General features: G+C 39.0%; 1 protein-coding gene across 1 annotated transcript in view; it reads left to right on the top strand.

Annotated features, from left to right (window-relative positions):
• The window catches only part of LOC104542867 (breast carcinoma-amplified sequence 3-like), a gene marked incomplete at its 3' end in the record, with an annotated part of 90,358 nt that extends 65,678 nt beyond the window's left edge, over positions 1–24,680 (top strand). The window contains exons 9-14 of the mRNA XM_010187325.1: positions 894–970; positions 2,715–2,798; positions 9,045–9,215; positions 18,856–18,949; positions 21,305–21,425; positions 24,479–24,680. Coding sequence (XP_010185627.1) covers positions 894–970; positions 2,715–2,798; positions 9,045–9,215; positions 18,856–18,949; positions 21,305–21,425; positions 24,479–24,680 — 749 coding nt within the window. The remainder of the gene's footprint in view (positions 1–893; positions 971–2,714; positions 2,799–9,044; positions 9,216–18,855; positions 18,950–21,304; positions 21,426–24,478) is intronic.
• Positions 24,681–26,539: the final 1,859 nt, after the last annotated feature.

Here is a 26,539-nt window from a genome sequence, read left to right as displayed (position 1 = left end):
TTACGATGGAGGGCACCATGGTACTTTGACTTGTAGATTACTTAAGCTTTTCATCTATGTTTAAGCATTATCTAATTGTTTTCAGGAATGTAATAGTCTGTATTTTTCATCGTAGTAGTTAGTGTGATATTCTTGGTTGATTTGGCTCTGTGGTTTTTTGTTTGTTTGGTTTTTAACTCAGACTTTATATATGAAATTGCATTTATCGTGGGCCTGATTCATTTTGAGCCTTGCCAAGTTTTTGTTCACAGCTATTTTCAGCGGCTTTCTATTTTAGGTATTTTCATCTTTTAATCCTCCAGGACAGTTCTCCATTTTATGTTCATCTTTATGCATGTGTGGATATCAATTTTAATGATAAATATCAAGGTAATAAAAAGCAGGTGAACAATGGAAACTTGGGCACTGATTTTAGAGGAATTACAAATTCACTTACTGTGTAAAGGTATTTTGTTTGGTTGAGGGCTTGTATATAACAGTATTGAAAACAAATGCAAAAGCACGATACACCCTTTCATACCACAAAAATTGAGAAGAGCTTGCAGCTAACTGATGACCAATAGAAAGACGTCAGTCGAGTAAAAGTAATTAACATGTGAAGATACAGAACCAATCCAGTCAAACTTTGAAATATCTCCCTCACTCCACTGTATCAAAATGGCTTTTAAAAAATGCAGACATAAGGAGAAATGAATATTTACACATAATTAGCTGTTCAAAATAGCTCATCTAACCACAGTCTTATCTTTAGGAACAAAAATGCAAGCATTTAGTAAGTGATATTAGCAATTGAAAGGCTTTTGTTTAGACTTTTTGTTTTCCTGGCAATGAATAAAATTCTTTGTGAGAAGTCATTAAGATATTTCTTAATGTTGCCTTTTAAAACTTTTCAGGCTGCTATCCTTGTCCAGGACCAAACATGAATCCTATTGCTCTTGGAAGCCGTTGGCTTGCTTATGCAGAAAATAAGGTAAGAAAAAGTTTCATTTCAAACAAGCACATCTCTCTGGTTCTAGATTTCATTCTAGCTTTTGTGTATATGTAAGGGGAAAAAAGAAAATAAAGAAGTCTCAGAAAAAAGCTGTGTGTAAGAGGACTTGCAATGGCAGACCTAATTTTTGACCCTGTGATTGTGCTTTGGTGTTCACATTAGTAATAGCTTTACTCTGCACATTTGATTGAAGCTCATGAGCTTGGAGGGGATAAATACATAAGTTGCCTGGGCAGAGAAAACAGCTATCAACATGTGTTTTCAGTGAGCTCGCTCAACAACAAACTCCTTTTGGGTTTAAAAAGGTTAAAGCACAAAATTAGAGGCAGCTCTGAAAGGCTTTGAGACAAGTGAGGATTCCTAAATTCTGTCTGGGGAAACTGCGTCTGGACAGAGGCAGTGAGTTTGTATGAAACAACACAGCAATGCCCTTTGTACATTGGGAAATAGCATTGAAATGACTACTTTTTAACATTGCTGCAATTGTTAGGCTCCAGGAAAAAAAAAGAAATAAAAATAAAATATTGGATTAATTTTTCTTATTTCTGGAGGTAAAAGAAGAAAACAGATCCCAAACAAAACAATTTTCACTGCTCTTACCCAGCCCTAGGCCAGAAAAATGATTGTGTATTTAAAGCCTGAAGTGTTTGAAAACTTGAAATTCAACTTCTAATGCCTTATTTTTATGTCAAAGCAGCTGGTTTTTCTCCCTTCCACCTGTGACTGGAATGATCAGAGGCAGACTTGAGAAATGTGTTTGTTGCACCTTTTCAAGCACAACTGATTTCTCCCCATATTCAGGCCTTCCTTTCCTTTAATGCCACAGCTATGGGATTCTGTAAAACTTAACTGATCAGCCAGGGATTTAAGAAGCGCTGCTGCCAAAAATGCAAACCACTGCTCAGCAAAAGAATTGTCACCGAAGGATTTAAATTGGCTCGTGTGTTCCCAGGTGTATATTCACTGTGGACTTCCCCTTCCTCCTTAGTTTAACTGTTTTTGTTTAGATACTGAAATAGAAGCAGGAAAGGAAAGCCTGTGGAAACAAACATCTATCACAGTGAGTTTTGGTTTTCTTTTAGCTGAAACAGTTAAGCGGGCAACACGTTCTGTGTACAAGCAACAAACATCTGTAGGTTTTTTTGCCATTTTCTTTAGTCAGAAGCTCAGATAGTATTGTTAGGGTTCAAAGGCAAAAACTGCTTTTGTAGGTTGATGGCAGGTAGAAGAATCTTATTTTGATTTATTAATTTTGAAGGAAGGCAATATAGAGCAAACCCTGTGTACATCTATTAAACGTAAAGTTTAAAGTAGCTCTTTTCCTTTGTCATTTCTTTGCTTGCCAATCATAAAAAGAAGGAGAAAGCCACACTCAGATTCTTAGAATGTCAGATATTTAATGTTACATATACATTGCTAAAGCTTTTGATTATATTTATTTAAATTTATTTGTGGTATTGCTGCCAGACCAAAAATCCCACAATTTCAAAGTTTATGAATTCTTAGTGACTACTCATCTTGTAATTGAAAACTGGAGTTGAGTACGCGACAGTCTGGGTGGCACCCAGAAGATTATAAAAAGGGGTTAAGTGTCTCAGCAGGGCTTTTTGCTATTTGTAGGAAAAAACACACCACGGTACATGATAAATAAGGGCTCTGGTAATGGGTTATGGCTTTGTGTAGTTTAATAGTAGTTACTTGGTTGCTGTCTTTCTTCTCGTAGCTGATCCGATGCCATCAATCCCGTGGTGGAGCCTGTGGAGACAACATTCAGTCGTACACTGCCACAGTCATTAGTGCTGCCAAAGTGAGTACATCATCTGCTGCCGGGAGAGATTATCGTGTCAGATAATTATTAGGTTTCCCTGCTGAATTGTGCTGTGTGTCATCACTCCCCCATTCACAAAAAAGGCAAACGCAGTAAGAAACGCGCTAGCATTAGCACCGTGCGTACGGTCCTGAGCCTGCAAATCTCTGAGCAGCCGTTGTTTTCCACTAAGTACTCCTGTCCTTCTGAACTGATTTTAAAAAATGTATTTATTACAAACAGCTATTTGTATTAGTGACCCCTGTTATAGGAAAACCACAGTAAAATGGATTTGTGTAATGGCTATTCGTATTACAAGTTTACACAGTTAGGAATCAACACTGTGAATTATTAGTCTTTTAGCATCATGAAAACTGACTTTTCAAGTGCTTGGTGATTTTTGGACTCAATCACCCTAGTGTTATATGTTTTAATCTGAAGGATGACAGCGCAGTACTGCAGTTTATTAATGTCTGTTTACATATAGGTTTCATTGCCTGGTTTTCTCAGTTCACATGACATTATAATATCCCTCTGTTTTCAGGCAAACGCCTGGGTTTCCATACTATATCAGAAGAAGACCATGGCTTGGGAAATTCTTAAACAAGTCAAAGAGTACGCAGAATTGTTGTGTTCCTATTGCCCCCCAGCCCCGCTCCTTTCCTTGAGGACTTGCCTGCAGCTTTTTGCCAAGTCATTTCTTTTTCTCTCTCACACACACACACACACACACAAAGTGAGTTTTGGCATTGTCTGGCAAACTTCGTGCTGATTACAAGCTTTCATTGTAACCACCAGCCTTTTCATTTCTGATATACACAACAAAACAAATCTAATAATAGGAATTAAATGACAGCACAGAGCAGAGTGCTCAGCGTCACTGAAGAAAACAACAGTTACAAGAACCCACAAAGGGAGACAGGGCATGCCACCTCATGTGAAAACAAACATCAAAACAGACATATTCCATTAGCAAAGCTTTGGACACAGTCTCACTGTGGCTGGAGGAGGAGAAAAATCACAGTTTTTTACATTGTTGAGGAGAACTGGAACTGCTGTTCTTCTGAGGTCATCGGAAATTGCTGTATCTCTTTGCATACTTTCACCATCAGAAAAAAAAAAAGGGAGGGAAGGGAAAAAATCTCCCCAAAATCCTTCAATCTCATCATTAGTAACGTGTTTTTTGTAGTGTCGATAAGTTTGAAAAACTGGCTGGCTTAGCATGATCAGCCACAGCTGTGATCAGACGTGGTAAGATCTTACAATCGGATCACTGCACCGCCAAAGCCAACCTGCTCATGCCTGAAGAACAGGCCAAAGCTTTCTTAAATGATTGTCACAGCATTCCAGTAGGCATCGAACACTAAGCACTACTCTGTCTAATTTTTTTAACATACCAAAATGAAATCTAAAAAAGTGGGACATCTTTTATAGCCCTTAACCCTAAAGACCAAGGGTACCTGGGTTTTAAAGCCAGTCAGGACTGAGGTGATGGCCTTGCCTCCTGCGTAGCGCCAGCCAGGGATCATAATCCAGAAACTCCCTCATTAAGCTGAACGTGTGCAAACACTGAAGTGGTGATGTTGCACCATGTGAATAGCTACTGAAGATAAAATGAGTTTATAATTGTAGGAAAGAAAAAAAATGTTAGCCTCTGTACAGAGATGAAGTGATAGTGAAGGTTAGGAAAATGGATAATGATAAGGACACAGTCTCTAAACTGCTTGTGTTTTGCCTAGCACTTGGCTTTTGCTGTCAACTGGCTGTTAGATGTTATAGACAAGATTAATGCTCATATAGTTTTAAACATTTGCACAATTTGGGTTTGAGTATAACTCAGCCTTACTGTATTGATTTGTTATTCATGTCTGAGTGAGCAACACTGAATCAGAAATGTTTAGATTTTACCAATTTCACTGAATCTTGGCTTACTATCTCACAAGTCTTCATCATGCTGACTTTCTTGTTGGCAAATATGTACGCCAAATATCTGTTGCTGTTTGTGCATCTCATTATCTCACCGCAAACTGTACTCTTCGCCAAAGTAAATCTTCGTTTATAAACCTCTATTGCTGTTATGTCTTATCAGCCTGCAATGGTTTGGAATTCATTTCCTTTGATCAGCAGAGGTATGGACTTTTATTGGAAGTCAGTGTTTTTTTCCTGTTCCCTGCACTGCTGCTTTTTGGTTCAGAAGTGGGTCCATACAAGTTCTTGTTTTGTCAGATTATCTTACAGCCTTCTCGCTGTTTGGGTTCCTATTCCTTGTTGAAGGAAGTGAAAGATAAAGCTGAGAGCAAAGAGTAATTTCACTGGGTCACTTCTGCGAATTACCTTTTGGGTCCTCAGCAGAAGATCTCGGTGGCAGTACAGAATAGTTACCTTTATGGCTTATTCTTTTGATGAGAAATGGTTTTGAATATCCTGGTAGTGAATGGTGGGTCCATCCTCAGTGGGGTGTACTGCTGGGTACTGGACTTGATTCACCAAATAAATTTACTCCTTAATCAAATAACTTGGGAGTTGGATGCTCCCCTGTTAACTGAGAGTACCGAGGTCAGAGTCATGGTCACGTTGGAGTGTGTTCCTTACTGGTGCCAAAACTCTTGTTATGCTGGTAACATTATGAAGATTTCCTTTACGTCATCTTCCCATTTGATTTTTTAATTCCTAGAAGGATTTTATTTTGGACATTGAGCTTTTTCCTCTTTCTCCTTAGATGTGTCTTCAAGAGCATTGCTTTCTACTGGTGCTAGAAAAAACACATCCATTTTTTCCAGCTCAATCTCTTATTTTCGTTTCTCCATATTCGTGTGGTGTCTTTGTCTGCTCACATTCTAAAAGGCTCTGATAATTTCTGTAATCTGAAAATTTCTGGAAATAGAGAATATGTCAAGATTTCAATTTAAGTTAATGTTTAGCAAAGATGGAAATTGATGCATTTGGGAAAATGAAAATATTGCTCCCTATGGGATAAAGATTGCTTTCACTCCACTTGAACAAACACAGTACAATGGAAGTAGAGTATCTTTCAGAATAAACCCCAGTATTGCTTAACTGTGTTAGTGACGGGAGACTGTTCAGGTGCTTGGTTTGAGATAAGCATCCGAATGTGAAATTGTTTGTTATAATTATCCATATTTATCCATTTTGGATGGAGCAAGGAAGGAAAATTAGGAAAAAGCATTCTTATATCTCTGTGCTTGGTTTTTTTCTGTCTTATTGAAGAGAGGTTTGGTCTCACCAGGCCCCTGGGTGAGTCCTGTTTCGCTCTGTTCACATGGAGCTCCTGCAGCCCTTCCCCAGCCCAAGCCACCCTTGCCATGCTGTTAGAGGTAAACTTCGTGACAGGCTTCTTCCCTGTCCCACCTCTGCCCAGAGTATGCGTCAGGAGCAGGAAAGGGAAACGACTGCACTGAACATGGGCATTTCAACAAACTTCAGTTTGAACTTGAGTCTGTAATTGATTGCGTGTTCGTTTTGCTCAAACTAACCATGAGGCTTTCATATTGTTGATTACCAAGACGTATCTTTTTGATATCTCTTTCTGCTTTCTGTAGATTTTTCATTTGTAAACAAATAAATCATATAAAATGTATTTATTATGAGAAACAGGAACAATGTATTGTTTTGCCACTAAAAGGATGTAAGGCCTTTGTTGGAACAAAACAGTCTAACAGCCACTGAATGATGCGTTTTAATTTTCTCATCTAATTAAAGTTGTACTTATTTTTCAATTAAGTGAGGTATGAGTGCATACATTTACTTTAATTAAATAGGTCTGTCTTTGTATTTGAGTGAATGGGAACAGTGTTATTTTCAAGTAGATTGGGTACACGTGAGCATAGAAAGAATTTGTGCATTTGCACAATGTGCATCATTGCTTACAAAAGGAACTGGATCGAGTATTTTAATTCTATCAATAAGAAAATTACTCAGTAATTGCTGCACTGAGTAGGCACTGGCAGGTTCCCATCAATGACAAAGGAGCTGGGACAGTGCAGACTTTAACCTATTTCATTTAAAATGTATTTAGTCTGTCGAATGTCTAGCATCAAATTATAAACCAAGTTCTTCTCACCTCATAACTTCTTCAGTTGATTCTTTCTCCATATCTTTTAATCCTGTAGTGGTAAAGTGATTTAGCAAAGGCTGCATCTGTTTTCTCTTGTTACCTGATAACTTCTTAATGAGTACTAACAGCTTATGTGAGAGCAAGGTCATTATGTGAGAGCAAGCTCTAATGGATGGAGGGGACAGCTGATATGGCATGGGAAAGGTTAAAGATTACCAGAGAAGTTTTTGCAAATATACACACAGCACAAAGAAGTAAGTGCCATAATGGTTTTGCACTGATATTTCTGAGCTAATGGGCTCGGCCACGTCTTTGTACACCTATTACTTCTCAGCAGTCCCACAGTCACAGTCTGCTCTAACATGTAACGTCATTCATTTTGCTAGATAAGCATGTTAATTTTTTTCTAGAGTGCTATAAATTTCTACTTGGCACTTTGTCATCCAATTTCTCTAGCTACAATATTGAAGACATTTTCTAAAATAGGTCAGTTACTACTCATGGTCTTTTAACTTGCATAGGTATTTTGCCATACCGCTCTTGTAGACTGATTTCTCTTTCCTGCTGTATAAACTACCAGTGCCTTTTATGTGATTTTAACTATTGGCCAGAAAACTGCCCTGTCAGTTTTTGTAAGAGTGCATCTGTTGAAATGCATTCTTGTGATGGCGTTGGGTCTATTTTAGGGCTATTCCTCAGATGCCATTATCTGCTTTGTGTTACGTTTTTCAGTCTTCTGAATTTGCCACTGTTAAGATTTGTTTTGTTCTCACTTGTTTTATCTGAGCATAAAAAGAAATAATAAGAAACAAATGGCAGGATATTACTAAAGACTTTAAACCCCAAAGACATTCCTCTGATAAAGGCATGGCTCGATTTTAAGTGGTAGTATCTCCATTAGCATTAATGGGGTAAGTACATCAGCTGAGGCATCTCAGAGGTTAATCAGGCTTCCTGGCTGGATATTGCCATCGATACGGTGTGGCGCCTGATTCTGTTGGCCCTTCAGAGGTTTTCCTGACAACACACTAACAGACTTTGTGTAAGTCATTTCCTATGAATTATTAAAACAAACGTTTGGCTGCTAATTGATGAACACTAATGTGTTTTCTAATCACTGCAGTTTGAGATTTTAGCACTAAACAAAGCAGTTGCAATTGATTTGTGGCTGCTTCTTGGTTTCAGCCTGTGATCTGGACAGTTTTTTTCCTTTTCAATTTAGCAGGCAGCTTAGCTTGTCTTTTTAGTTAAGAATTGGCTTGTTATAGTGCCGTTCCATTCTGATCACTTTTGCTATTTCTTATTTATATTGCATAATAAATCTGCTCAATTCCTTATGGCCAAATGAGACACAGTCCTTGACTCAAGGAGAAAATAGCTCAAGTTGTAGCTTAGGTTGTTTTTTTTTTAAATCCCTCTCTTTCCTACTGTGTGTATGCTCCTTCTTTCTCCAAATAAAGCAAAACAACATAAACACAGTCTTCAGTGTCTTCAGATGACAGAAGCTGGTGCAATGAATGTGTTTTCAAAGCCACGTCTGGAAACCGTGCAGGCTGTGCAAAGTCACACTGTTTGTCCTGGATCCACGTGGGCTTTGTACAGAGCTGTCCTTTCTGGTACCTTGAGGATGGCATTTTTAAGTTTGCCGGGTTTGAGTCGCATGTTCAGTTTTAGTGCTGCAAAGGTGTTGCTGAGAAACAAAGGCGTGTGTCTGTCATATCTGTGAAAGGCCAGACTCCTTCTCTTCGCCTGTGCAGAAGACAGAGCTATTCCAGCATTAACCATTGGTGTTTCTCTGTGTAATGCTGCCCTCCACACACACCCATCTTGGCTTCATAATTTGATTCTTCTAAATATCCATGCTCTGTGCCTCTTGAGATAAGTAAATAACAAAGTTTAAGAAAAACTCTAACAGCATTAAAATGTCTCCTTTTTCAAGACTGTTTTGGAAGCATTTAATTCCAATACTTCAAACTGATAGGATGCCAGATTTTTTCCAGATATTTCTGTTAGATACAACCTTTTTGCAGCTTAGGTATCACCTGTAAAAATCATGCTTTGTGTGCTTCTGGCATGTGTGATCTAGTTATATGAATTGTGTTGAATAAAAATCAAGACAGATCCACCAAACAGCCCTAAACATTCTTCACTGATTCTCCTTCTTTTTCCAGACGATAAAGACTGGCCTCACGATGGTTGGCAAAGTGGTCACGCAGCTGACAGGGACGTTGCCTTCAGGGGCAACCGAAGAAGAAATTTTAGCTCACAGCAACATTCGTCGAAGTCCTCTGGTGCCCGGGATCATCACCATCATTGACACCGAGACAGTTGCAGAAGGGCAGGTAATGCGGTTTGCACAGGAAGAGAACGTGCATTCATTTTCAAGAAAATCCCAGGAAAATGTATTTGATGCTTTTGAAAATAAGAAATAGATGAGATTTTTGCTGGGTCAAAAACTTTGACAGACACATGCAGCTGTGACAAGGGCCTATTTGGGTCTGAAATTAAGCCAAAATGTATATTGTCCTTAGAAGGTATTTATGTGACACTTTGACAAGATCAAGTGTGAAGTGTCACATTTTGTCTCTCTAGCGCCTGTTCATAATTGACATTGATTTATGCTGATCAGTTGAAATGTATATGTAGTCTGATTATATTTATTAATATATAATGTGGCTGGAAAATGTGATTGTCTAGAAATACAGTGAACTGTTGAATTCCAGCTTAAAAGAAGATGATGAGTGAAGTTGGATATTAAGTATAAAAGCTTATGATTTTACATACATTTCAGAACTGAAATGTGATCAAGCATTATGCTGTTTTGTGAGCCATGTGTCCTGTTTTACTGATAATACAGTACAGTGTATTATCAGTGTGTACTGACAATACAGTACAGTGCATCAGACAAAAATAATTTAAGGAAAAGATAGCATTATCACACAAACTTTACACTGGTGTTTTGTGATGTATTTCTGAGAGGGAAGGTTTCTGTGCCTTTTGTGTTTGTTTCTGTCAGTCATTTCATTTCCAAGTGTCTGGTCCTGGGATCAGCGTTCATGCAGGACTCCCGTACACTCCATTATTCTGCAAATATTTTGTCATTTTTTTCCCCTAATGTTGACGTTTACTGAATTTAAAAAAGAAAAAACAATTTCTTTTTTTCCAGTTTTCTCCTAGCTTTGTGGTGCTTATTTCAGGTAAGTTAGTAAGGTATTGATGACAAATGAGTAGTTGAGTTCTTTTCTTTTCTTACCTGAGAGGAAAAGAAAATGTTTTACTTGAAAACAAACAAAAAAACCAAGAACCCCAGAGTACTGTTTGAGCTGTGGTTGTTCCTGAGAAGTACTTTGCCAAGTAATGTTGCATTGAAAGGGGACTGTTCATGTAATATTATAGGCCTTTTCTTGCAAAATTAAATTTAAAAAATAAGGAAAAAAGTAGAGAATGGGAAAAAAATTATTTCACTTAAGATCCTTTAGTCAGGTCCTAAAATAAGTCCATTGACTGTTGGGGTTTGGTTTTGTTTCCTGGAAAAAGTCTTTTGGCTCTTTGTATACTGCCAGGGGAAAAAAAAATAAAAGAGAGAAGAAAATTTAGCTTCATAAATTTCTCATGAAGCCTTGTTTAATGTGGTCATTATTTCTGATGGTCATTGTCAGTGCTTTGATTCTTCTGCATAGGCCTAGGGAGAAAAATGATATATCTGAGGTTTTTAAGTCTTGTTATGTTTGATTTAGAGGTTTTATGAACTTGTCCTCTGACCTTAACAATAGTGGGGAGCTATCAAGCCCAAAGGGCGCTATGGAAAAGTAGTTGTAAAAATGATAACGCTTGCCTTGTCCAAATACTGCTGCTGTAACATAAATAAGCCATCAGTTCTAGTAAAATAATTTTTGTCTTGAACCTCTAGGGAAGGCAGCTCTGAGTTAGATATCCTCATCGTATGTCTTGCATTCATGTTTTTGCATTTTTAAGTTTTCGTGGTACAGAAGACTTTTTACCAACCTTTTCTTACCGAAATGCCCGTCTGGCAAAAAGAAAGTTGATTGAAAATGAATCCGTGGTGCACATGGTGTATATAAAGGCAGTACAGAACTTCAGATGTTGGGATGCTGTGTGTGCTCGCAGCCCCTGCTGTGTTCCTGCCCGTCGCTGCAGTCCCTTCCAGTGCCAGGTGGAAACAGCAGTTTTTGTGCACACAGCCTGGTGTGAACGTGGCAGATTTGGGATTTGGCAGCCATGTGCATGGACTTGTCCCCAGGACCTGGCAGGGATCCGGGAGTGACGCGCTGCGTTGGGTGGCTGTGGCTGCAGGAGCTGGGGAGTCCTGGCTGGTTTCTGTAGCGTAATTGAGTGAAGCTTCAGCTCAGGAAAGCGATTTAGCACGTCTGACCTTTAAATGATGGGAGTAATCTGAGTGAGCTAAATGTGATTGCTCAGATACTTCAGCAGAAACTGGTGGTTAAGCACCGTGCCGATGCGAAATCTGTGTGGCTGTTGGAGATTCTTCCTCGTTGCATTGATTTCTGAAATGATTTTACTCTTCTGTGGCTAATTGGTTTGCTGCTAGTAGTCATCCAGACTACGTTATTACTGACACGGGCTGAAGTAGAAGAGCGATTGAGCAGCTTGACTGATCACCCATGTTTTGGAGAACATAGCGCAGTGCTATAGCGAATAGCTTGCACAGTTTAGTCTCCGTTTTCTTGATGCTGCATGGTGGTGATTTTTCTAAAGTTATCGGTTTATAATCACAGTTTTCAGATTCCAGGTGGGAATTAAGAGATCTGGGTGGGTAGAAAGAAACTCTTGGCGGCATTGCTGCTTCCTGCTGTGAGGAGGATGCCTGTTTTGGAATATTTCGGTTGTGCTGAGCGAGGATGCTGCTGGATGGCTGTGCAGCCGTCGCTCTGCCTGAACCGGCCAGGAAACCACAAGCAGGAGTAATGCCGACCAAGTGTTTTCTGGACTGAATTAACAGTTTGAAAACCTTGCATCCCTTTCCTCACAGATTTGTCTGGCAACTGTGTAAATATATTTGTGTGTGCATACATGCTCTTCAGAGGGTGTCAGCCTGATCGTAAATGAGGGGGATTTCAGGAGCAGAAAGGAGCGATTTTGTTGTCATCAGTGGACTCCTAATGTAGAAGGAATACCTCACCTCCTTCAGGTCTATAAAGATTGCTATCTACCTGCACAGCCTCACTTAGAATTTGGGTGTTGTAATGAAATAAGACTATTTCCAAGTAATAAAATATATCATTAAGGTAACCTATAGTAAAAAATGGAAGAAAACCATTTTAAAAAGAAAATGGAAAAAAAAAGGCAGTAAGTGCGTACTTTTGAAGGAGAGCTGAGCACTTTTTTTGGTGAGGGAGCAAGGGTTTATTTTGTTTTAAAAATATATATATATTAAAAGGCTTACAAAGTAATGATGCATGTGCTTGTCCATTTACTTTGAGCACGGCAACACAGTTTTTAAAGAGGGAGTGAGCTGCTCTGTGCGTGTGTACAAACACAGACTCATCTGCCAGTGGGACGATTAAGGAACATGTTTTGGAGATAAGCCAGAAGGAATAGCTACAGCTTTAAGTTTTCACTGCTTTTTTAATGATATCTGGCATTACAAAGATATCCCATATAAAGAACGCGGGATGGAACTCAATGTGTTTTATGAAATGCACTGTCCTACCATGGCAGAGGTTGAAATGCTGGCTTAGCACTGAAAAATATACAATTAAAGACCAAAGAAATCTTCTCATGTAAACTTGCAGGATTAAATCTGTAGTGAAAATATTTTTAATAAATGTTCTGAGCGTAGATATTGTAGTAAAATCTCATGCCCAGCAGTTGTTTATATGTTAGCTCCTTCTTTCAAAATTGGTGGTACTTTAAGGAAATTTGAATTATGAAGCAATTAAATAAAGGCAAAGGAATGCAGAATTATTGAAGTTGGCTGTCATGATGTATTTGTAAAGGGAGTAAAAGTAATTATCGAGATGCCCAAGTAACTTTGTGGTAAACCAGAATATGTTAACAAGGTTGTGTGCTTGTTTAAACTTCCTTCTAATGAAGTGTTAGCAAACTTTTCAGTTAGATGTAATGGCTATTTATTTGAATCTGTTAATTAGTTGAAATCACTAAAACTAAAGCTGTACAGATGTCCTCTTTTGCAGTAATTGGAATTAAATGTGTAGGACTTTAGTGGTTTGAGTTTTACAGAAAAATGATTTTCTTTCGGCCCTTGTTTCTGTATTCTTAATTAATTCATCAGCCAGGCCACCCACGTGTAGTCTGCAATAATGACCTTTCTCAAAAGTCGCCAGTTTTGTGACTGAATGTAAATCTGTTGAACATCTAACTTTTAGTTGACAGAGAAATATGTGGTCATTTAAAAACACAAAACTTGATTCCTAATGCTTTTGATAGAGCAGCGTGATTGATGAGATACAATTGTGTTGCTTTCACAGATCCTCCAAAAGACATGAAAATATTTGAGGATATATTTTAAAAACAGCTTATAAAAATAAGATAACATGTTGATCTTCTTATGTTTTAAAATGTGACTGGTGCTTTATTCTGTTCCCTATTAACCTTTTATTGCATTAAAGAGGAATTTTCTGGAAAAAAACTGCAGACTGCTGCAGTTTCAACAGTTCATTTTCATTTGGTGAGGACTTGATGGCAATTGAACCAAATAAAGATGCTTATCGGGAGCAAGAATTGTTTTGAAACTTTGGTATAAAGCAAAAAGAAGCTAAAAGAATAAAGCGTATTCAATAATAAAACTTTAACTGCATACATAATTCCACTGGTCATTAACACCAGTGCTTTTATTTAGAAGAACAGCTTTCACAAAGGCTAATTTGATGTTCTAACGCTCATATATTTGGCATCAATTTTCTTCACTCTTTATATCTACGTGTATTACAGAAGAATTCTTTTTATATGTAAGTATAAAAAGAGCAACAGGATTCCCTCAGAGCATAATACTGTCTGCCTTACTTTTATTAAAGGAGATCTGGTTTTTGTCAAGAAGACATTTTTGTCTCAGATAAATGGTTCAGGCTGAGCGCGAGGCTGTTTCGAGTTTATGCTGGATTCTATTAAAAGGAGTTCAGTAGTTAATGCCACAGATTTATCACTTTTAGCCCTTTTCCACTGATGTTTGACCCCAACTATAAGTTGGGGGAGGCCAACTGGGGGGGTCAGCATGGAGGGAGCTGTTTTTTGTGTGTACGTCCTAGGTGAACACTGCCCAAACTTCAGCTATTGAAGTCCATGGGATCTTAATGAGTACACCTGCAAAGATCTCTCTATTATATACTATTCATATTTATAAATATTGCCAAACCTATTTGTTTTTATGATGATAAAATCCTCTTTCTTAATTTGGTTAAGAGTAGGACCTGCTTGATTAGATTTGTGTCCATTTTTATTTGTGTTACTTTCATGTTTTATTTAAAAACATGTCTCCACTGGGATAAGTGGTGTAATTTGCCTTTAAAGATTAAAATAATTGAAGTCATAATTACTCGTGGCTTCTGTTCAGCAGTATGGAAAATACAATGAATGAAGAAAAATGCAGCATAGGAGGAAAAAGCTTCGGCTTCAGCTATCTCTTACCCTCAAAGCAAACCCTGTTTTCTGATAGTGAATGTATCGATTTCCGAGGTGTTTTGTCTGGTTTTCTTTTGAAGTGCGATGCAGAGGACTTGGTCCATCTCCGCTCAGCTGCCGTGTTCTGCTGGACCTGAGTCGAGATGCAGCGCTGGCTCAGTGCGTCCAGCTACGACTCGGCTGGCTTGGCAGCTCTTTTGGAAATCATGCTTTGAAGATCCTGTTTGGGCATCAGAAGTAGGCTGAGTGCACGTTTGCAAGGCTGTCTTGGTAGAAGACCCGTAGTATTTCCTTCTCGTTGGTTGTTTTTCTTAAAATGATGTTTCTGTTTGTAACAGTGGGGAACTCTGCAAGGGAGATACTTGAGCATCCTTATGAACCTCAGTGACTCTGCAATTACAGGAGTAATGCTAAGATTTATGAACCTTTTTCAATGGCAGACTTTGTAAGATCTTTTACTCTTAATAGTAGAGTGGTTAGAGGCCACTACCTTGGAGAATGAAGCCTATTCGGGACGAAAAAAATTGCAGCCTGGGGATTCCTGTGGGCTTTGCCCGCTCTGTGTGTCAGGAAGCTGAGCGAGCCGCTTCCTCCGAGCTTTTCGACAGCGCTTGCATGTGTTATTAGGCAGTTTGTACCACTCTTTTGACTTCCAAGAAACATTTCCAACTCTGTCCTTTTCAGTGGTAGGAAACCATAAACTGGCCAAAAGGAACCAGTTGTACAAAGTGGGTATTGATTTACTGTGCCATTCATTAGCCTGCGGACATCGTCCCTTCCAGCACTTTTGCCAGTAGCGTCCTCCTCGTCAGCCTTTGCAAGAAGTGGTTTCTAAAATCCGTGAAGCCGGTGTGGTGAAGGCCTTGAATGCTTCTTCGATACTGTACAGCTCCCGTCTTCATCCTGGTCTGCATGAAATCTCTGCTGTTTGACCCATCCAAATTTATATAAATCCTGTTGTACTGAGGCAGTTATATACATTTAAAAATCTCTAATACAAAAAATAATGTATTCCGGTGTAAAGCATCTTCTGTTATGTCAGCAGAATTTTGTTTTCCTTCAGTTGAATACAACGGTGAAGATCATTCTATGATTTTGGAGCTATACGAGCTCTAAGTTGACACACGAACCAGACTTTGGTTACTTGACAGGTTTGGAAGGGACATTTCCAAAGAGGCTCTTTTTTGGTGATGATGTAGTGAAGGCAACTGCTGTAATTCCTTTGATTTTTATTTTTTTTCCCCCCTCCTTTGTAGTGTTGAAAGTGTAAAAAATGATGTATGTTTTCCCCACTGCGAAAGTGCAGAGGAAGGATGTGACAAATCTTGCAGTGCAGCCTGAAGTTGGTGGTTTTTTACAAAGAAGTACTTTTCTTCTAAGGTTTTTTGTTTCATGTTGATTTTAAAAAGATGAACGTTTTTTCAGCTTCATCTTACCTCGCAGAAGCAAGTGTCGTTTCCAGGTGTGTGTTTCAGAGGCCAGTATTTTCCTTCTGTGGCTCAGAGGGCAGGAGGTGGTGTGGTACCAGCACAACTTGAGCTTCAGATTCTCCCCCTTCCAAGGATTTTCCAATTTTTGACTAATGAAGGTGCTTTTGTGGTTTGGTTTTTGGTTGGTTTTGTTACTTTTTTTACTTGGCTAAAGCAGGACACGAACATACTTCAGTTTGTGTCGGGAAGCTCTGTGTGAGCCAGGCCTGGTGGCAGGCGAGGGGTTTCGGGATCCACAGGCTCCCAGTGGCTTTTCTTTCTCTCTTGGTTGGATGCTGTGCTGCTAAGTTCTTCTTCCTTGTATTTCTGTCCAAAATGAAGGAATTGTAGAACAGCCAAAATAAGGACTGGCTTTCTATACCTGAAAATCAGCCTTTACAGTGAAAAGTGAAGATATTAAAAACTCCTTTTAGATTCAACACAAAGGGTGTTTTTCCAGCGAGGTAATTCTAAGCAGTGATTGGAAAAAACCCCAAACAAACCAACAAAAAAACCCACCAAACAACATTTTAAAGCATGGAATCGGTTAGTATAGCATACAGATAACAGATTTGGGCTTTACTGTATCCTCAGCTGTGTATGTCGGAGGTGTTTCACAATTTGTAATGTGATATTTTTACTTTGTATCATATTTTCAGAGGAAAAAAAATATTTAAGTTTGTCTTACCATCCAGAGTGTTCCTGCTTTTTTGAATAAGGGTTTTATGTTGCAGAGATAAGTGGTGCATTTATCATTAACTCAAAAATAAAAAAGCCATGCTGAATTCATCCAGTTTGCAGTCTGTAAAAGATGATGCATGTGAAGTATGCTGTATAACTTTTTAGCAGTGATTTAGATACTGTTGATACCTACACATTTCTAGATTTAATATTTTTGTTTAACAGACCGGATTAAAAAAAAAACCCTCCTATTTTTCTTGTAAAGCTGGTTTATGATGTTACTTTATCATTATCGTGTATCTTTAATTAGAACAAAATGTTTAGGATAAGACCAAGTTACCTAAAAGACGAAGCTGTGAAGAGATGATGTATAGGAGTTATTTAGTGCAGCTTATATAGGCTGAGAAAAGAACCGTGTTTCTTTGCAAAGCTCTTAGGAAGATCTCCAGACCCTTTGGTTAGTGGTTCTGGAATGAGCACGAAATGCTGACAGCGGAAAGCAAAACCATAATTGTGCTTATGTGACAGTGCCAAGTAATTTGAACATTTAAAGTAAGTCAGGCGCAGGCCTCTTCATCCATACTACGTGACTTCTTCAAACGTTTGAAGATGATTTCTCTTTTTGAAGCATAAAAATATCTTCAAATTATTCCAATATCTGTTAGGAATAGGAAGCATTAAAAACCTTTCAGATTATTTTGGAAGAAGCGGACAAATTATTCTGAGCTTGAAATGGGAAATTTTGCACTATCTTATTAAGAAGGTGGGTTTTGCTTACCACAACACCCCTTTTATTAAGTGCTTTTCTGACAGGTCTTTCTTATTGTTTTACTTAATTTAGTCTTCAACATGATGTAACTGAGGAATAAAATACTCTTACAGCTCTTGGATATGTTTTGTCCACGCATCTTTTGGTTCTCTTATATAAATCTAAGAATATCTTTTCATACAATTGGACGTTGGTACTGCTGTGTCCTTTTGGAGGTCCTTTTGTGTCTTTGCAGTCAGCTTTACGTTTGACCAGTCCAAGTAGTTTTATCAACTGCAAATAGTCTTTTGTTTGGTAAAATGAAAGCTCATCCTTTGTCCCTTTCTCCAGAAGATACTGCACTAGATATTTCCCTTTCCTCTTCATTTACTTCTGTTGTGAAAACCCTCTCCTACCTTTGAATTGCTGTTTTGTTCAGAAGAAGGTATTTTGTGACTGTGTGATTTCTTTAAGGGGTTTTGTGTGGTACTGTTATTCAGTGTCCACTGAGGCAATGTCGAGATGGAGAAAATTCTTGTTGGCTGCATATTTTGTAATGCAGCTGCTTTCGTGCACACTCGCAGCCCTTAGCGCTTCTTAGCACTTCATTTGGAAATCCAGTACCTCCAGTTCATCACCATGCACTTGTAGGATGCAGGCTGTGCTGTTCCTACCTGTGCATCTGGTAGAAAGTTAACCCTTGTTCTTTGTCTGGTTTTTTGGTCCATTTCTCCACTCGTTTGCTATGTATGCTTTGAATCCTGTCAACAAAAATACTGACTGATGTAATGGTTAAATATTCTATTTTCTTTGTAAAACTCTGTGCTGCCTCTTGTTTTTCTTTCTGTTACGTGATTTTTGTTATTGCTTAGAGAAAATAATTTGTCATTTACAGTTAAAGAGCCGTGTGTGCTCCTCAGTGTGATTACACCAGTCCTCCTTACATTAGTCCAAGTGAACCTGGTGGCGGGATAGCTCCTGCCCGCAGGGGAGCTGAATGAGCGGGAGAGCTCCTGTCCCAAATTTAGGAGTCATAGCCCTCTCAATTACAGACATACAGTGAGGTGACAGCCCTTGCTTCAGCCAAGGGCAATGGAAACCTTAAATGTAGCTGGCAGTGCCCTGCATACAGACTTCTCCTGTAATAAGCTTCTATGTAGCCATTAATACTTTGTGTATTAACAGTAATATTTTTCTATTTTGCCTTGTTGGATTAGGATTAATAAATAGAGTATCCAGGTATAAAGTGTATAGTCCTTTCTAGTTAATAGTAGGTCATTTGAGCATGTCTCATGTCTCTTTGTCCGAAAAAAATACAGATCACATTTAGATCACATACAGTTGTATTTCTAGTCCATACCACTGTGTATATCTTCTAAAATGATTCCTGTATCAGTAAGCTGGTATTTTCTTAGGTGTATTTTTATTTCCTGACCTTCCTTTGTCTCTATTAATTTTATGCAGGTACTTGTCAGTGAGGACTCTGATAGCGATGGTATTGTGGCCCACTTCCCTGCACATGAAAAGCCTATTTGCTGCATGGCTTTCAACCCTAGCGGTAAGTTGTTTTACAGTTTTAATGTGATAGCTGTAAACAGGATGTAGACAGTAAAATATCATAGGAATGTGTTCCAGTGCTTTGGAGGAATTGCAGATGCCACTGAGATATGTGCAAATGTCCACTCACTGCTCCTGGGACATTGGAGTGCTCTGTTGGGTGTTGAATGTGCCAAACACGGGTTATTTTGGCTTTTCTGGAAATTTCAAACTTAAGCAACTGATATGCTGTGGTGTATGCGAGAAGATGCAGTCTACCACTGCAGATGTAGAAGTACTGAGGACTTCTCTGCTGCTGGATATCCTGCCAGCCCTGGGTATCCAGGTGTTGTGATACACAGGTATCCTGAGGATCAGCACATGTATTAAATTGTACTCCTCCATAAATGTGAAAATAGAATGAATCGTTTCACTGACACTGGTTCTTAAGGAAGTTACACTGCCATTATGTGTTTTGTTGATGAAGAGTTTGCAATTCTACTCTTTCCTGAGAGAAATCAACCATAATCTGAAAATACTTTTAAGAAACTTCTCAGAAGTACCTATTTCTCTCCTTCCTTATTATAAACGGACAATGTCTGTGAGCAGCAGAGATCACTACAAATCTTGTCTGTTAATAAACCATATTCACTTGACAGTTATCATGTTTTCTATTTACTGATAAGAGAAAAAGGGGGGGTTGGTTGATTGCAGCAGTAGACAGTGAAATGGTGAGCAAATCAACAGTTTCTGCTTGCCTCAATTAACAGTTTCTAAAATATAGCAAATTCCAGGAAGATCTTGAGGATGAAGTCCCATTTCAAAGAATAAAACTAAATGTATGTCACTTATGTTTTCACTTTTGGTGACCAGTTGGTCTTATTCTGACATCCCATCTGTTATGTCAGAACTCTTTAGTAGTGGTGTGCAGTTCACAGCATTTTCACTGTGAGCTTTTGACATTAAAAATATATTCTCATCTGGCTGAATTTCTTTCTGATACTTGGGAGAGTTTTTTGTGCAACTCTGTGTATTTCACTGAGAATCAACTGTGCTGATTCCAGAATAGTCATATTTTTGCTTTGTATTCTGGTAGAAAGGCAGTATCTGGAGTTGCGCAATGCTAATTAAGTGAAATCAATACAGCTGCTTAAATTAGCATGCTTTATAGATATTAATTAAATATCTTCTTAAGACAGTTTTTGGGATTGTATAAATTTAAGGGAAAGAAATGCAAACAATGAAAGCATATTGACTTGCTATTTTTTAAATGAAAGGATGTATTTGCATATGATTGGATTCCTTGCATTATCATCACATTCCTTTGGGTTGCTCGGGTACTAAAATTACAGTCCTTTGTACGTGATATAGCAGGCTTGAGATCTAATGGTGCAATAAGGTACTTAATAGCAAAACACTTCTAATTGGTGTTATTTTTGCCTGGTTGCAAATTTTGTATGTTCTGAGATATCTGTGGGAGGGAAGATTCATAGCAAGGTGCTGAATGCTCCCACGTGTTCTGGGTACAGCAGCATCAAACCAGTTGAACGCGATTACCTTGGCTGCCAGCAGTATGAATGCAGCCCTTACCACAGGATTCTTTCTTTATTCTTTATTTAACATCAAGGCAGAGTTTTGTTTGAAGGCAGTGTCGTGAGTAACATCATCTTAATTCATGATATGGTGGGATATTGCCAATCAAGCTGATCTCATTACAAAGCAGAACAAAACAAGTGGGGGCTTTTGATACTGTCTGCAGGTATTGGCAGGTTGTAGTGAAAAACTGTTTTGTTCTGTAGTGCTGCTGCCCTAGGACGTAGCAACTGCAGACTGCTGCTTTAAAGGCAGACAGGGAACACTGATCTGTTTCAGTGAGCTGGTTTATTCTCTGTGGTGGATTAAACAGCTTAATTTCATCATGTCTCATCCCAAGGGCCCATGAGCTCCACAGGTATTTGTGTCTGTAAAAAATTATAGGATTGTGTTTGAAAAAACACTAAAACAAAGCCAGCACTGACACTGGAAACCACTGAAGGTCAATGGATATGGATACGTATGATTTTGGTGTAGTGAACCAGCAGAACAGCAGTGCAACCACTTTAAGCTATATTTTAAAGGTATCAGTTGCCAGTCAGATACATTTTTGGGGTTTCTGCTGTTCGTGTTCTCATACCAAATGAGGATCTTGCTGGGGATAAGTTAATCGTGATAAAATAGCAGCACAGAATTTATGGGTATCGTTGTGAGAACAACTCCTGGGAAGGGGTCATGTAGTGCTTCAGTGTAGGATTATCAGAAAACAATTCAGTGGGAAGGAGAGAGCGTCGCTGATGTCAGGAAACGCACTCGTATTTTTCCCTACTCTTTCTTTTTGAAGCCAAGAAGAAATCCTTGACTGCACACAGTGTCCAAGTTGCATTTAATTATGATGGGCTGATTGAAAATCTGTGGCAAACAGTGGCAGGACTCCTGCTGATGTGGAGGGCGGCTCTTGTTTGGTTTGTTTGGCTTTGTTTTTGAGGCTTTGGGGTTGTCTGCTCTTCCCAGCGAGGTAAATAACCTCTGTGGATTTCTGACTGGGTAAGTTGGCAAGGGGAGTGCTCGCTGTACGCTCACATGAGCTGTGCTACGAGGCAAAACCATGAAAGAACGAGCAGGGATGCTTCTGAGTAGGATTTTGTTGTGCTGTGTACACATTTCTATAGAGACTTCTGCTGGCATTAGATCTGCCTTTTGTTTAAATGTAAGACAGATCTATTGATTTATTTTTCCATTTTTGAGGTATTCAAAGAAAGAAGAAACTTGGCGTGCAGTTAGCTTTTTTAGTATTAGATCTGTGGCTACTCTGGAAATCTGGCTGTGTAATAAAATAACAAAGTTGAAATATAATTTCTGAATATACTTAAGGGCACCATAGGTTGGTTTTTTTTTAATGCTGCACACCTCTTCCAGACCCTTTTGTTAGTTGATTTTAGGGAGCCTGTAAGTCTCAGTCAAAGACATATAGCAAGTCATGTTTAACATTAGAAAGGGGGAAAAAAACCCATAACGGAGAAAACTGCCGTTCCTGGTAGTTTAGATTTTCTCTGTGTTTTTTCCTGTGTACAGCAAAAAAAGTTGTGATGGTTTACAATAGGGACTGGGTTCCTGCGTTTTCTGGAGAGTGGGGATGGAGGGGGGAGGGTTACTGCAGCTGAAAATTTGTGGCCTGGCATCTCATCCCCAAAATCCCTTAGTCCTGTGGAATTTCTACAAGTCTGGTCCCCCGTATGTTGTTATTGCCTCTCTGCTTACCATTTTTCATTTTAATAGGTAAGATATGTCGTAGTTCAGTAACAGTGAAAAAGAACTGGTCATCCTTTGCCATTCGCTGCTGATTGAATCTTTGGGATGCAGACATGAACTGCAAACTGGGTCCTTATTCTAGTGGTAAAAACAAGAGTTACGACGTGAGCCGTCTTAATCCACGCTCTTCTCCAGTTGTGTTGTCAGCGTTGGCGATGGGGTTTCTCCTGGCCGCTGGGCACACTTCCTATGTAACGTTCTTGTTCTGGTTTTGGAAGTGAGCTCAATAGGTCTGATTCCAAGTTTCAAGTTCAGGTGACTTGGCGCTGTTACTTGTTTTCTTTTTTCTTTTTCAGTTGCTAGAATACGAGTATTTCGTGTGTCCTTTTCTTCCATAGCAAACTGACGCAGTTTTTCTGTACACATTTATTATATGTCATAATCATGATTTATTTATATAATGTTATACATGCCAGTGGTTGCTGCTGTGACTTACATGAAGATAAGGTCCCTCTTCTGAAGCCACTCGTGTTTTGATTTTTAGACATCCATCCAATATTGAAGAAATTAAATGAATGTCATAGGAATAATTTAGCATTGCCAAGTGCCGTGAAGGGATGCTGTATATTAACAGGAAAAAGGGATCTGATTTTCCAGTATGTTCGCTTAATAAGTATTGCATACACATGGTATGTATTTATTTTTTACCACAACCCCTTCCCACGAAGCGACGCTTTTGGTTCACATTTGAGCACCCGTCCGAGGCCCGCGCAAAGCAGCCGCTGCAGACAGAGTTCAGAGCACCATGGCTCCTCTCCCCTTTTGAAGCAACGGAAAGTGGCTCCTAAGTTTTAGGAAGGCTTTAAGCCTTTTATTAACATTTTTCAAGATGAGAATGAATAATACAAGGAAGTGAAGTAATATTAATAGGCTGGGGACTTTATTAATGTACGGCTGGCACGTGTATTGATGTAGGGGAAACAAGAGGCTTATACTCACAAAGAGACTCTAAGAATGGCTACTTTAATTCACTTATTACCTGAAAATCGCATTAAGCTTTTGTGTGGATGCTTTTCCTCAGCATTAACATTGGCTTGGTTTATTTTAGTTTAAATATTCAGTTTCGGATGAATTGAAGGCTAACTTACTGTGGACAGAGTGTCCTGACAAAAATTTAGTGCCGTTTGCTAATTCTCGTTAGGGAATTGAGGTTATTTTTTTCAGACTGCATCTGTGTAGATACACTCCCAAGCCTTGGCATTGTGTTTTTCCTGGTTATATTTTTATTTGGAAGAAAATCTCGATACCTTTAGATTGTGTCCAGGAACAAGGCCTGTATTTACGGGTTTACAGTCAGCACACCTTGGGCACACAGAAATAACCCAGGATGTTGTTAGCTGAACTGGTTTGCAGGTAATAATCACCTTTCCTTCTTTTGATGAACACATGTGTTGTGTTACTGTTGTTTTTAGGGCAACGTAGCCTTCCACCAGTTCTTGGAATGGTGATTTGGCCTTTTCCGTGCCATAAATGTAAGCTATTTAGAAATGTCAGTTATGTGCAACCAGTAACAGTTGTACAACCCATATCAGTTTTCTGTTTTGTAACAAGCAGTATTGACACTAAGGTCCCTATTTATTATGGTTGAATTTTTACCATTAAAAAAATTGGTGAGTGTTTTCTTGGTTAAGATGTTTTCCTGTCAATGCAACATTATGCAAGAATTTGTGATTAGGAGGCTTTAAACTTTTATAAGTTTATAATATTTATTTCTATTAAAAAAACCAGATACAGACCATTTGCAGAATGTCATAGTCATAGTATTGCGAATAATCCTGTCTGCTACGTAATGTAAGTGGACAAAAGCCTTTTATGGAAACTCTGGATGAAGGTGCCCTGGCCTAAATTGTGGAAGTTCACAAAAGGAAGGAATACACCATAGGGGGTTACTTAATTAAGATATTTAGAGCAAAGGCTCCAAGGTTTTCCCGTGCTGACGATGGCCTGCCAGGAGTTGTCAGTGTATGCAGGGTGTGAAATGGGAGCAGGGAGGCAGGGGATAAATGTTCCCAGTTCAAAGCAGCTGCTCAGTGGTGAACTGGAGCAGTCTGAGCTGGAGACTGGAGGAACCATGCAAACATCCTCGTTTTTCATTACGCTGCATTATTAGACGCTGGGATTTAGGAAGGAGGAGAAAACCTCACTGGTTCGGATGTCAGCCGTAGCCCATTAAAACGAATTCACTCTGTTCCCTCTTCCATGGCAGGGACAGAGACGCTCGCCAGCCGCTCTTGTTGTTGGCAATAAGTCCGCTGGGCTCAGAGACCTCTGGCATCGTCCGCTATGGAAATTGCTGTATCCGGCTTCATTCAAATGTTGGGTTTATTGCTGTTCCTTTTCATATTGCTCCAAAGTATTCACTGTTTTACTGTCATGTAGGGTCTTGGGACTTGAGCGCAGTTCTGGATGTGAGTATCTTGAGCTGAGATGGTTCTGAGAAGTGAGGATTCGGTGTGATTTGGGGACCATTAGGACTGCTTCCTGCTGCTTTTTTCCCCTGTAAGATATTTCAGTATAGAGCCCTCAGGGTGTATATTATTTGGCAGCTGGATTTCCACACATTTAAAAGAAATGGTTATTGATTTTTATTTTAATTTTTTAATGAAAACATGCCCCCCACAGGTAAAGGAAACAGTGTCCAGTTCTGGTGGCTGTGAGGTGGTATTACTTACCTGGAAAGTGAGAAGGGGAGGATCATTACATATTTGAAAAACACACCAGTGTGCTATACTTTTTGCAAAATACATAATTACATATTTTTTCCTCCACACTCAAGGAATATATTCCAAAATAAATTAGAAATTCTGGCTTTCTTACTATCCTAACTTTTAATCATCTGATTCTTTATCTACAATTTTAAAAGGATGTGGCCTCTTTTTCCCTATTCTAAATGGATTTATTTCAAGTATGTTCAGGTTCCTGATTCTCTACCTAATTAGTGTTTGTAATCTTACGCATTCTGGAAAAGTATTTTCATTGGCTGTTATAAAGACATGTTTAAAAAAATAATACTTCTGGTTTTATAAGTAAGTTAGTTTTGGGAAGTCCATAGAGTAACATGAGCTTGCTTTTTTGCTCTTCTCTATCTTGTTCTTCCATGTGATTTTGTAATGCATAGTTTCTAAAACATTAATCATCTGGTCACTGCATGTAATGAAACGGGCTCTGGACTGACACACATACAAACACGTGTTACACGTACACACAGAAAAATCTGTTCCTCTTGTGTGTGAGGAAGATTATGGAAAAATGATACGAATGCTCTCCATTGCTCCTACACGTTCTGGTGAGAAACCACCAGCAAATAGTTACCCATTGTTTGCAGACCTCATCTCGAAGGAAAAGTTAAAAATACAGTAAAATTTACATGACAGAATAACACTGCAAAATGAACTCAGAAGAAAACACTGCTCGGTTGAGCGGCTGGCACGCACGCTGTGGTGCATGGCTTCTATTCATAGACGTGAAATTAAAGGACGCAGTTAAAGGCAGTTGTGAAACGGCCAGTCCAACAGCTGCATCGAGTTTGTTTTTCAATTTCTCCTTGCCTTTCTTGTTTATTAGCTGTGACTCTGAGGTCAGAATTAAAACAAATATTTTAATGGCAGCAGTGCTGGTGTTGGCAGGGAGCGCGGGGCCGAGCCCCTGTACAGGCGGTGCGAGGTGATGGCTCCAGACTGGACACCCAGGGCTGCTGTGGGACCTCTCCTGGGGTACAGCTGCAGATCCAGCACTGATGAGCATCCTGAGCCCGCTGTGCGGTTCTGGTGGCACCAGGCATGCTTAGAGCATCTTCGTTGTGGGAGGAACCTTGTAGAGAGTTGTGCCGTGTTAAAACTGAGCAGAGTTCCTCTCTTTGTTGTGACAGATCTAAGGTATTAAGACCTTTATGAACTGTGATAATTAAAACCAACTTGAGTGTAAATGATACACATCTCTTAATACCAGAGGAATTGTTGTACATGCTTTTAAGAGTCATTTTAGAGTCTGTGGGGCTGGAGTTTTCTCTTTGTCAATTGTCTTTATTTCACCACATTTAAAAGCAAATCATAGATGTTTTGTTTGTGCTAAAGCGGAATAATAGTTGCTAAATGCATTGTTGTCCACACTGGCAAAGTTCTGCACAGCCATAGATAATACAATAAAAATAGAATCCATAAGGAAGGAAATACGATCAGTGTTTCAGGAATCGGTTCCAGACAGATAGGTTTTTACCTTATAGTTACCATTTCTATTAACCAAATTTCATGGTAAACTGTAAGTTTCC

This window comes from Mesitornis unicolor, unplaced genomic scaffold (genome assembly GCF_000695765.1).
Source record: "Mesitornis unicolor isolate BGI_N332 unplaced genomic scaffold, ASM69576v1 scaffold11796, whole genome shotgun sequence".
NCBI lineage: Eukaryota > Metazoa > Chordata > Aves > Mesitornithiformes > Mesitornithidae > Mesitornis > Mesitornis unicolor.
Note: the sequence above shows the minus strand (reverse complement) of the source record. Positions and strands in the feature narration are given on the sequence as shown.